The sequence below is a fragment of the Salminus brasiliensis genome, chromosome 21 (assembly GCF_030463535.1).
Source record: "Salminus brasiliensis chromosome 21, fSalBra1.hap2, whole genome shotgun sequence".
Classification (NCBI taxonomy): domain Eukaryota; kingdom Metazoa; phylum Chordata; class Actinopteri; order Characiformes; family Bryconidae; genus Salminus; species Salminus brasiliensis.
The window spans coordinates 33,116,278-33,129,618 of NC_132898.1; the positions used below are offsets into that span (position 1 = coordinate 33,116,278).

General features: G+C 40.7%; 1 protein-coding gene across 13 annotated transcripts in view; it reads left to right on the forward strand.

Annotated features, from left to right (window-relative positions):
- Positions 1-12,012, forward strand: part of nfasca (neurofascin homolog (chicken) a) — a 127,532-nt gene extending 115,520 nt beyond the window's left edge. For all 13 annotated transcript variants that reach the window (XM_072665464.1, XM_072665469.1, XM_072665468.1 and 10 more), the window contains one exon: positions 6,262-12,012. In XM_072665464.1, the coding sequence (XP_072521565.1) occupies positions 6,262-6,490 (229 nt within the window). In that variant the 3' untranslated portion in view covers positions 6,491-12,012. The remainder of the gene's footprint in view (positions 1-6,261) is intronic.
- The last annotated feature ends 1,329 nt before the right edge of the window (positions 12,013-13,341 follow it).

A 13,341-nucleotide genomic window follows, 5' to 3' on the forward strand; every position in this document is an offset into this window, starting at 1 on the left:
GGAAGATGTTTTCCACTCTTTCTTGTAAAAGCATAATTGCTTTGTTTTTTTTGCCGGATGGCTGACATTTAAAAAGCACAGACTGTGTGACGCAGAGGTCAAATCAATTTCAGAGCAGTGGCAGCGAAGGCCAAAGTGCCTCTCCCTCTGGCACTGTTTGACACCCTTGAGGTACTGTTCTGCTGAAAAAGCAGCACTCGACAGTAAGCAGTACTCAGTGTTGCAGCAACCAACTTGAAAGCCAGTGTTTTTCTTGCATGTAGTTTAATGAGGATATTGTTCTAGCCTGCTCTGAGGTCAGATCAGCTACATGGAATATGCATGCAATGGAACGGCTAGCAAAAAAGTTCTGTAGTGCCTGAACTGCGAAAATGAAATCTTGTCAAGTAAAAAACATCTGATATGTAGGAAATATGGTGAGATCATTCAGCTCCTTTCATAGATAGCCTTGATATTTCTACCAAAGTTAGGTAACTAAGGGACATTATCTTAGTCCACCTGGTCATTATTTCTTAAAAAAACTCTTAATTTTAGTTGATGAGAGAACCTAAAACTTTAAGTACAGTCGTGGTCACACATTTGCATACACTCATGGACATGGATGGCTTGGCAAGATTCACTGATTTCTTAAATTTGTCCTTTTCCTGGGGCAGAATGAGTTACAACCTGGCACTACCACCACCATGCTTAACAGTAGGGCTGCACAATATTGGAAACAAAATTATATTGCAATATATCTTGCAATATTAAAAGTGCAATGCAGAAGTTTCAGAAGTGAAATATCTCACATTACATTAATAATCCACTCAGTGAATCCAAGACTGGAGTAAAATAGAGGATACTGAGTAGAGATAATCTGCCTCTGGTAGGTTTGTCACAGAACGTGAGAACAGTGGGGATTTGTATCAAGCAGCAGTAAATGTTAACTCTGTACTGGGATGGTCCACTGTGGATATCTCATAGATGCTCAACTAACATTCATCTGAATGTCAATAAAATGCAACTGAGCTCTAAGCTGAATGTAAACGACTGTCTATTGTAACACTGGTTTTGGGGTTGATTCAAGGGTAAGATTAGGGTTGGGTTTCAGGTTAAGTGTAGGGTTACATTCAATATACAGTCGTTTACATTCAGCCTGGACTTCATTTCCATGTAAAAGACATTCAGTTGAAGGTTAGTTAAATGTCAGGTGAGCTCCTATGAGGCATCTGTAACGGACCATCCAAATACAGTGATACCCAAAAACATTGTTGCATGACGTGTTTAATTTAATTTACCTTACGGGACATTGCACGTCCTGCAGTGTGACTATTGTGCATGCACACATTGCGATGTAGCCCTACATAACAGTTGGTACACTCCTGTACTGCTGACAGTCAGTATACCTCTGGTCGTTGCTTGAAGGTCTCAGTGTGCATTAAATTATTAGTTTTTTCTGTTATAGAGATCATAAGTATGTTGGCATTTGTTTTGCATCATGAAGTTCCAAGAAATCATAACAAGCCAAATTTTAAAATGACATCAGTGTCTATGATGAGTGTCTGTATACTTACGACCACAGCTGTACACGCTCAGTAGCTCTAGTACTAACTCCTTTGCTTGGTTTTTAAGAATAAGAACAAGTCCTGGGTTCAGTCACAGCATGTCTGCGTGTTCAGCACTGAGTAAAAGTCAGACAGCAGCCTTCATTTACTTCATTTTCAGCCACAATCATTAGGTAGAAGTTATTCATTCATCAGAAGCAGCAAAAAAGCAGAAAGATATATTTAGCAGAAAATGACGACGACGAAGAAGCCTAAACGGCTACATCTCACTTCTTTCCGATTTCAGTTTGCCCGTCGTTTTTTACAGCTCCCATTCTTTTTGGCTTTCAGCTTTTCAGAAGAACTCTGCAGGGAGATGTGTCCACCTCTCTAATGTTCGCTCTTAAAATTGTGAGAGTTTTTCTCTCTGCTTCTCACCGTCCAGCATATCTCCAACACATGCAGTGATTTTGAGGTCTGGACTCTGAGGTGGTCAGTTCATTCTTCTGCACAGCACTGAGTGGAAAGTTAGATTTTCTGTCTGGATAAGATTCACGAGTCTCTCAGGGTGTGTTTATACTTGTAGTTGGGTTCTCTTGGTCTGGACCAAGCAAGAAAACGATGCATTGTTACAGTTTAGTCCTGGTTTGGTGTGCCCGCGGGTCCAGCACCATCCACACAGTAACACTGGACCCTTAAACCTGACTGATTAAATCAGGTGGTCTTGAATATCAGGATTAATCCATGATTCTGATCATGTACACATGATCCGATTTCGTTCGTAGTGTGTGGTTTGGGACACAGCCCTGATAAACTTAAAGCGTCAGACAGAAGAAGTTAAAGCAGGTCTGCACAGAGACTCACCCCTGATGAAGCGGGCAGATGTGGCCGGCGCAAACGGAGAGGGTTGATACTAGATTTAGTGGGCAGGGCTGAACCCGGGTCCGTCCACAACCCTGTGGGTCGTTTTGTGTTCATACTTCAAACAAACTGCACCAGACTTTAGCAGTGGGTCCGAGACCCACCTGCTCAGGCGGTCTCGGTTCATTCACACTTAATCTAACGATCCTCTCTAACAGAGCAATCACACCAAGGCTCGCTTAAACGAACCAAAGCTGACTGGTAGGAACACACCCTTAAAGTGCTGTTTAATTACTGACACTGTGTCAGAGGTTTGGATGGTGGGCTACCAGGTCTTGCATGGTTGGTAGGATCAATTTTCTCTGCATTTTTGTTCTATATTTTCCTTGGACTTTTCCCTTCCTTATGCAGATGAATTGTCTTGTATCTAATCTCCTGAGAAATATCTGATGAATGAAGACCTTATTTAATAATGTATTTGATGGCTGTTTTAAATGGAAATGAAATAAATGAAGGGTGTGATGTTGATGAGACATTTGTTCATTTTTTAATGCCTGATGTTACTGTGCTTTTGTTCCGGTGTTGGTCTGTTGATTAGCCAGATTAGTTTTATATAACAGAGGATAATTAGCATGTCAGCTCTTACTGCATTCTGCATCAGTTCACAGTGAGCAGAACAGTAGAAAGCAGCAGCTTAACTATGCCTCGCATAGAACACCAGGCTCAAGAACGGATTATCTGAGAAACAACCAGTGTTCAGCTATTGGTGTTTCAGTCACCTTCCGCTTGTAACCCTCTCTTTTCCTGTTGTTTTCTGAAGGTCTCATGAAAGGGAAAGGTATGGAAGAAGAACAATTAGATCCCTAACTCCCTAATCCATAGTTTACCCATCTTCTGCTTTGAGGTTTTGCTTTTAATCGATTAACACCTGCACTCTAATCAATACCAACATGTCTGAGCATGTAAAAACAGCCACTATTCGTTTTCTGACCTCTGGTTTGACCTTAGTGCATCAGCTAAATGAAATGTTTTATTCACCATACAAAGACATTTTTACACCAAATAACCTTAACCCTCTCACTGAATGCCCTTGCCTACCATATTTGGGCAGATTGCATTGTTGCATTATTCAGATGGTGTGACTGGAATATTTTGACTTGTTCCAATAAGAGTTGCAGCTTAATTTGGCAGCAGAAATATTAGAGAAAAATTTGATATCTGCTTTTTGCAGTCATCTAAACGGTAAGATCTTGATCCTGGAGTTACGGCCAGTGTCTCTCATAACTGGAAATGAATCGATTAAAACAAAAACTCATCACAAGCAGTTCGAGTTTGTTTGTTCCCTGTTTAATCTCATTTTGGAGGCTTGAGGATGGCAGTATGCTCGCCTGAACCATGAGGTTCCAAACACAGTTTGACCTGTGATGCTCATGTTATTGTCTATGATGCTTTTTCCCGCTGATCATCTAACCACAGTGACAATACTACTGATGTGGATCTCCAGCTGACATGGTGTCAGAGCATGGTGCATGCAAGGAACCATGTCTAATGACCATATCATATCATAATTGTCATTTGCAACTTACTCTACGCACCACTGGCCACTTTATCAGAAACACTTGCCTTGTCCATGGTGCTACCGCAGTACTGAGGTGAGGAGATTTGGATGGGCGGCCTAAGAAGGTCTGTTCAACCACAGAAGTTTGGACCTACAGTGGTAAAAAAAGTCCAGTACTGTGAATAGTGAAGTGAAAATGGGAAAGGAGCACCATGCAAAAGTTTGGGCACCCCAAGAGATTTCAGCTCAGGTCTCAGACTCTGCTTGGCTTGTTAGAGCTATGACCTTTTCCCAGTCATCTTAAGGAAAGGATATTCGTTATTGACTGGATGTAGTTCGTTTGTTCTCATGCACATTTCCATTAGTCATCCTCTAGCTCTTCATCTGTGGTCATTCTCTGTCCACAGAGCAGCTCTTAGCTGTGCAGTACTCGTCAACAACAGCAGTCCTGTGGTCAGAAATGGACCAGTATTCAAAGTGGTGTTGTAGGATGGCTGACAAATTGTGCATAGCAGCAGATGGCCTACAGCCTGTAAGTCCACACTGAATGCATTGGGCTTCACACAGAAAGGTGGTAGATGTACATTCTGAGTACAGTATATAGACCAAGATCAGAAGATCAGGTAGGAGCTTCTGATAAAGTGGTTGGTGAGTCTATAATCTTCTTAACTGCTTCTTGTTTATGTAAGGTGTGAAGCAGAGGACAGCATTTTAGCAACTCAGAAGAGCTGACTGGCCTAACGAGGTCTTTCTGTGGCAGCACTGTCGATTAGACCTTCAGTGTTATTTGGTTTTCAGCATGGTCCCAAAAAGAGAGTCGGCCTTCATCTATCAAAGCCAAAGATCTTGTAAAACTCTGCACTGTAACTTTTATATGAGGTGCCTTGCCTGCTGTGATGGAGCGGATGATGTGCTTTTCTAATTCCCTGTGCATGATTAGACGTTCTCCTTGCAAGCAGACTCAGTATCTGCATCGTGCGAGTGTGTGAACACAGGGCGGGAGAATTTAGTGGGATGTAGACGTCCTGGTAATTCTCCCCTCTACTACCTGAACCACAGTGAGTGATTGTGTCTGAGTTGTAGAAGTGTTTCGTCAATAAACAAAGGTACCTGCGCCAGCCCCCTGCCTCCTCACCCCCACTGTGCTTTGTGCACCTCCAAAGTGGCTCTCTCCTGGGATGAAACTCTTGTTTTTGTGCTTTAGTTTTTCATTTCTTTTCTCTATTGTCTGTTTTCTGATGGGACGGAGAAGAAAAGCTGTGAAGTTGTTGTTGTTTTTCGTAAGAAACCTATTGAATTATAGATACTCCTACAGAAATAGAAGTTCGCCACCCAATGCAGAGGTTTTGCTTTTGCGGTTTCTGTTTGGAAACAGACGATGGAAAGTAACAAAGGAAGCAAAGGAAGCTCAAAGACGTCCAATTCTGTTGAGTCTTCAGTTTCCGAGAGCAGAATTGGAGCTGTTTTTTGCTCCTTTGTCATTTTCCATCCTGTGTTTCATTGTATTTTTGTTTTTGTTTTTTTAAATGGCCTATTGGTAATGCTGTCAGCACCAGTAAGCAAATAACCTGCTCTGAGGGGGCTCTGAGTGGCTCCGCGGTCTAATGTGCTGCACTATGGCCTGGGGGTTCCACCACGTTTCACCAAGCCATAGTTCAGATTTCGAGCCTCTCTCCTCTTATCACTCTTAAGTGACGCTGGTGCAGTGGAGCTGGGAGCTGGCACTTTCCTCCGGGCGCGTCGGCTCCTCGGCAATGCCGCATCAGTAGCAGTGTGAACAGAGGTGTTGTCAGGAGCATTGCTAGTGCTAAGGGGAGGTAATTGGCAGAACCAGACTGTGAGAAAAAAAAAGAAAAATTCAACAAACAGATTTATATTTATATATAAAAAGTCTAGTAAAAGTGCCTTTTTTGTACATGATTTCTGGATAGACACCATGCTTTTGTTTTCTAGCATAAGTTAGCTGCTTATTTACATTTTAATGGCAAGAAAACGGATCCATCCAGTATAAGCTGTAAAAGTGGTTAAAGAAGACGAGCCATAGACTGAATGGCTGCAATTATTATTCTGGAAGAGAAGAATTCTATAGTTTCCTGCCAGTAATTTAATATTTGATCTGAACATCACTAACATATGAGAATAATAATTTTTTTTCTGCCTTATTTTTGATTTTTGATTTACTTTAATCAACTAATGGATTTCTATAATGATAATAAAAAAAAAAAACGGACCAAAATCAGTGATATATATCAAGTCTTGGCCGCATAGCCATGAAGTGGGACGCTGCATCACTCAGTGTCTTCTCTTTCACTTCAACAGTAGCGACGAAGACAACAAGCCTTTGCAGGGCAGCCAGACGTCTCTGGACGGGAACGTGAAGGAAAGTGACGACAGCCTGGTGGATTATGGAGAGGGAGGGGACGGCCAGTTCAACGAGGACGGCTCCTTCATCGGCCAGTACACAGTCAAAAAGGACAAGGAGGAGACGGAGGGCAACGAAAGCTCGGAAGCCACCTCGCCTGTCAACGCCATCTACTCACTGGCGTAGACTGGGCCTCCCTCACCTCCGCCCTGGGAACAGCGCCACCAGGAGGCCGGAGGCTGCAGATACACAAACATTTAAGCCAATATATGGAGAGAGAGAGAGAGAGAGAGAGAGAGAGAGAGAGAAGTGGACACACACATTACACACACACACCGAACGCTGGGACGCCTTGTCCCTGTGAGGAGAGGAGGCTCCAAAGCTGTCCAAAAGGGGAATTCAGAACAGTGCCCGTGTCCCTGTGCCCCACACAGACTGCAGAGCGCCTTTAGGGCAGTGGGGGCACATGGAGGAATACTCTGGCTACTCTGGACTTTCAAGCATTTTGTGTGGCTTTTTTTTTTACTTTATTTTTAGAAATCCCCGACCCGCTTTCCCCCCAGCTCCCCCCCTCTCTGTAGCTAGCATCAAAGAAAAGGAGACACTCAAGAAGCGGCAGAAGTCCTGTGACATATCAACTGTGGGCCGACTCGGTAAAGTGACGTCGGCAAATGCGTTTATCATATTGATATTTCAGCAACGAAAGATCCGTGTTTGTTTCTCTTCTTGTTTTTCACAGCCGATAGATGTGTCAAAAAAAGAGATACATGAATGCTGTAATCAGTGCCGGCGCAGCCTGCTGTGCCACTCAAAGCTATGCACTATGTATTACCACACAACGTTTCCTTTGCTTAGAAATCGGGTGATGAAACTGCTCATTTTTCCTTTATAAATGTTTTTGTCTTGCGTGGAGAACGAAACCCTAACTCGCTGAAATGCTATAACCTCCTCCTCCTCCTCCTCCTCCTCCTTCTCCGTCCTCCCTAGCAGATACGTATGTTCTCATTTGCTGCTTATGGAATGTTTTTGCGAGTATATTTTCATTGGCTGCAGCTTTAGCGTTGCCATTATCGCCACTGACTTTTATAGTTCTCCCAACTCGAGCACCATCACTCAGAAAATGTTGAGAAAAGAGACGTTATTTTGAAGCATGGTAGACCTTTAGTGCAAGAGACAATGGATAGGAAGAGACGAAGACTTTATCTCTTTTAGGGAGACATTATCTCCACAGAACCACAATTGTATAATCCTTTTTTATAACCGGCACTATATATTAGAATAAAGAGAATGATGATGATGATGATGATGATGATGAAAATAATGATGATAATGACCATGGACCCGGCCGCCACCACTTTTTGTAGTACTTGGGCCGAGTCCGTTGTTTCAGCAGCAGTTAGTTTGAGGCGTTTTGGAGTGTGAAGGTGCAAACGTAGGTGGACTGCCATTAAACAGTGTAGAAGCAGTAAATAATGAATGGCTTTCAAAAAGTAAAGAGGAACAGCCATATATTTAGTTATGGATTTATTCAACATTTTCATGTCAAGTCCAGTTTCATGATAAGGGAACTTGACCTATCCACGCCTCGCCCACACATGCTTTGTTTCATAGCAACTGTTGGGAGATTTTACAGAATATACGGGAAAAAAGTCAGAGCACACAATTCCAACATTCATTAATTTATTAAAAATGTATTTATTAAAAATGATTTTGCATGAGTATAAATGTTTTTATTTATTTGCATATGTTATTAGATCTTTCCCATCTTAACGAGTCAATTGTTGTTTTAAAGATATTGAGGATTTTCTCAAAATCTCAGGAAAATCAAACTTTTTAAGTAAGAACATAATTAACTTATTGTAAAAAAAATAATAAAATCTGAGCAGTTTTTCATTCTGTTTATTATCGGAGAGGGCTACCAGTGTTTTCTTTCCTTTCTTTTTTATAAAAATTATATCCAGTGTTGTCCAAAACTATGATTTCAATACTAACCTACTTCAGATATTCTGTACTGTTTTGATTTGGCTAGAAGTCCGATCTAACGTTGCATCTGGGAGAAAGCGTGTATCCCTGTAGGTCAGTTAGATGCTGGATGCCTCACTAGCCTGCAGACTGTATGTCGGTGGGCTCTAAGGACCACTCTGATCACTCTCCACAGTAGTTTAGCTTTATGAACTGGAAAGTCATTGTTATGTAGTGATTTTACAGCAATTGCTGTATGTTCTCATTAGTTTAACATCTTAAATTCTAGGTTTATTTAGTTTTTTATCTTAATGCAGAAACTATTGTAAAATAATTTGATAACTTTGGAGTCCCTCAGGGCTCTATTTTAGGGCTTATGAAAAAGTGTAAAGAGAAGAGAATAGAGAACGGTGTGGGCTTTCATACAGTCTAAGGGGTATAACCTCCCAACAGTTATGAAATAATGCAGAAATCAAAATGCAAAATCCCCCCAAAAAGTTCTGTAATTAAATTGCAATTTATGTTTAATTGCAAGAATATCTGACTTGTTATGCTCAATATGCTACTGAAACTTTCTTATTCTAATGGCTGACAGTTTTACTTCTTTTCAACAAATAATGCACGAAACAAGCAAAATTATCTGCCAAAAGAAAAAAGAATTTCTCTGGATAAAATTAATTAAGTAAAAACTTGACATAAGTTAAATAATCTTATCAAATATTTAAATAATAATCTCATAATAAGAAATATATGATATATCAGCTTAATTTAAGATCGTTCTACTTCCCAAGATATGTTTTTTTTTTCGGTGTGGGTGAAACATGGATATGGTCGAGCTACAGAGATTGTCTGAAACTTTGTTACCAATATTGATTTCAGGGGTCATCAGACGTCGCATGCTTTCTTTCTAGAGCTTGGCCTCAACACTGCCCACAAAAGCCATGCATCTGTAAGCCCAGTGCCACTGAAAGTGAAGAGCTTCTGCACTCTCAAATACAGCACCACTTTTTATACTGCGCCGGTATAGTCACGTCCCCCAGAGGGCTCGCTGTAGAGATTCAGATCATTTATTTGTATTTCCTTTATAACATTCACAGGACTAATGTATTGATGATGACTTTAATGAACACCCAGTTCTAACGGCTTGTTTCACAGGAGTCGCCAAATAGAGACTCTCAACACAGATCGAAAGCCGCACTCTTACCTAACTTAGGGTAACTATACACTTTAATAAATCTATATTAGACCCGTACTACGTGGCAATGGATGGGCGATTGCGCTATAAACTAACAAACTCTAATGTCGCCATTAAATGTACATTTTCTGTCTGTTGATTGTGCTGCTCTTTTAGTATTACTGTTATTGTATTACTGTTATAATGTGTTGATATATATGTTGATACTTTTGACACAGAAAGGAAATATTGTTTATTTATTTTACTCAGATAGGGTCCCATGTCCTCTTTCGTCAGTGTAAATATGGATTTAGGCTCTCGACCTCACTTTCCCGAAGAGGAAGTGAAGCGTCAGTGTACTCGGTGCATCCCGAAACCGTAGAGATTAATATAATGCTAATGTTGGGTTGGTTATCAGTCCTGATTCTGGGATATTTGAATGAGGCTAACTCCTGTGCGCCCTCTTGTTTTGTACTGTATGTACCGTAAGTGGCATAGTTGTCCTCTCTGCGATGTTCGTTCGTTGGTTTCCTCTCTTCTGCACAGAATTCTGGGTAGGAATCTTACACGGCGATGTAAATAGCGAGTGCTCGAAAACTCTACTATTGTAGCATTCTGCACCTACCAACACAGGGCGGAGCTTAACCTTGTATGAAGCGTGTATGAAGCGAAGTACGCTTTCCTTCAGTTTCGGGCTCTTTGGCACTGTTTCTACGGCACTTCGCCTCTACGACGTCCAATCAGACTGCAGCCCCGCCCCCCCCCATCATGCCTTTCACAGGTGACATCAGCACCTAGATCCACGTAGACTGCTCTGTGGAAATCAGGTCCAAGCTGATCCTGAAAGCGATGCGATGTCCTTGATAAATGCCTTCACCTTAAAGGGGTTTGTTTGGCAAACTCGCCGAAAACCTCGCGTCTGACTTTTTTTCATCCGTTTCTCGGTTCTCCGATACCTCAAAGCAATATCCTGCTTTTTTGCTCATGGTCTTTCTTTCCTCGTCGTCCCCTGACAGAACTTCAATCCACAGCCTACAGATGATCATTCACCACACTGGCGTCTCTCCTGAGAGCACAGAGCAGTGCTTGAGCTGTGCGGAGGGTAGCAGTGTTGTGTGTAAATGCTCTCACAATACAGGTGCTACAAAGGGTTCTGTGAGCGATGCCATAGAAGAACCACTTTTGGTTTCATAAGGAACCCTGTGTAGAAAAAGAGACCCAGCCAACATGCCCACATGGGCTAAAATTGACCCCATTGTTACAGCCCACCCTGATCTCACATGGGTCCCATCTAGGTCCCATATGCAGTGTACAACCCAGATGGGGTCCATGTTCAACCCTTCCTGGTCTCATCACTGACCCTGATGGGAACATGGAACCCATGGACAAAAGTTCTGGGTCCCAGTTGGGCAACTCATACAGACTCCACATGGACATGTAAATCTGAGGATATGTAAGAAGAACCTTTATATTGGGAAATAATCTTTATATCAAATTAGGTTTTTTAAGGTTTTTAACCTTTAAAAGGTTCTTCACACTCAAGACTTTAACAAAATCCGCCCCCAAATATCTTCCTAAGAATGCACTTATTATGATGGATCCTGTTGTCCTCCTAAACTAACCATCCCAAATGAGAACACACTGAAGAACACCAGAATCCTTATTAAAATGGGTTTTAAGAGACATTTTTATATATAAAAGGTTGGCGAATAAGGTCTATCTTTCTTCAAGTGGTTCTTCTATGCATTTCCCAAGTAGCACCTTTATTTACTCCTGGTTTCTCAAAAAAAACTTTTAAAGTGGAAACTAAATTAGCATTCTGTAAATGGACTGAGGCTCGGTACCACTTCCAAGCCAGGAACCGTAAAGGAGCTCTCGTGTTTGAGAAGTGTCGAAAGTCAGAGGGTTTCACTGTACATCTAGATCTGCTTAGAATGGAAATGTGAAGTTTTGTGTGTATTTACCCCACCGTGGGTCTTAGACTCGCCTCTTTGACGGCCACTTTTTTGTCCTCATTGATTCCTTTGGGTTTTATGTTCATAAAACAAACTAAAAAAGGGAATGAACTGGCAAAGTTCATGACGGATATATCTGAATATGTCACTGCACATCTGTTTATTCTGCCTTTCATCCATCTTCAGTTGGTCTGTGCACTGATTTTCTGGCAAAATGCATACTGTAGTCAGTACACTCTACTAAACTAGAAAAGTGTGTTTAAATATCAAGTGTCAAAGAGTTGAAAATATAGATATGCATTTCAGCGTTTCAACAGCGTTTCCTTCATCTCAGTTCTTTTGCGTTGAGTTCTGTAAAAGCAAAATAATCATATTCATAGCCTCAAATTATGATTATTATGATTTTTTTTCAAATAATGTTTTCCAGCGATCAGTGTACCAAGACAGTTATTTGATTTACTGCTTCTACTTGCAGGGTAACAGTATTTTATGTAAATCTAGTCAAAATGAAAAATGGCGTATTACCATATTCACCATGTATGCGTGTATGATGAGATGCTGCAACTTAATCTGCTAGAAAAGCCTTTCTTTATAGTAAAGCTATGTCATTTTCTCTACCTTCCGACTTCTGTCTTTGCTGAAATTAATGCTGAAACGAATCATTCTCATGTCTTCGTACATCATTTTATTAGAACTATCACCATTTAAACACCATTTAAACATCCAGAACATCTGAAAGTAGTCAGTCATGAGGTGAGGCACTAGTGGACAGTGCTGTCACTGCTGTGTCGAGAGTAGTTCATCACCCAAATGATATCTGGTCAGCGGTGGTCCTGTGGTGGTCTCATTTTACTGATGGAAAGGGTAAAGCATGACCACAGTCAGTCATTGTAATCATGCAAAGTGCACCTGTAGGGTCAGTGCCTCTGATCAGACAGAGTAGGTGGACCAGTGAAAAATAGGCCTTCCAAACAGACCATTCCTTACCATTCTCAATTAATCATTTAAACAGTATCGTCAATTTCACCACCCAGAAAACGTCATGTGATGAATTTAAAACTCTATATATATTTTTGTAAGTTATTTATCTGTGCTGTGTTTAAACTAGTCTTTGTATTTGGACAGCCATATAAACCTAAATAAGCACTAAATAATTAATGAGTGCTGGACGATATGCCCTTTAATCAGTATCACGATTAATTAAACATTTTACCTCGATTACGATAAATGAATGAGTATAGAAGCTGCTCGAGTTGCTCCGTCAGCTCAGTGTTTAGGTTCCCCTCCACATTGCTTCCAGGAGGTTGTCTGGACGGGGCAGAGTCACGTGACTACACATGGTAGGGTGTTTGTAGCGGGACAGTACTTAAACACAGACAGTGAGAAAAGTATTAACACTAACGATATGACCAAAAATTTGTATCACCGTATTTTTAAGATTCTGGTGGTTTCACAGTATATCACAGTTTATTTATTTATTTATTTATTTATTTATGTATTTATAACTGGAGCTTGTTTAATGACTTAATCTATTTTGAAGAGTACTAAGAACATAAAAAATGTCATCATGTATAAAATGATGATTTGAGTCGTAGAAAGTTTGCTTTGTTCCACAAAAGAACACAATAAATAAAATAATTAGTGTGTAGTTAGTGAAACAGCTACAGAACAGAAGCCATTTTTATATTTATATATTCAGCTATTAAAATGGCTGTTGATTAGCTGCAGTTCCCTTGGCTCTCCAAGAGGGCGGTATGGCAAAAATTTATATCTCTTCACCCTCCTAGTGTTGGAGGCATTGCTAGTGATAGGGCGAGTTCACATGAACGGGTTGGTTAAAATAATATGATTATTATCTGAAATAATTCAAAAAATCTCTAAACATTAAAAAAAGAATAATATTACAAAGCCTTTTTAATAGTTTACTTCACTCATATCGCTGCTGT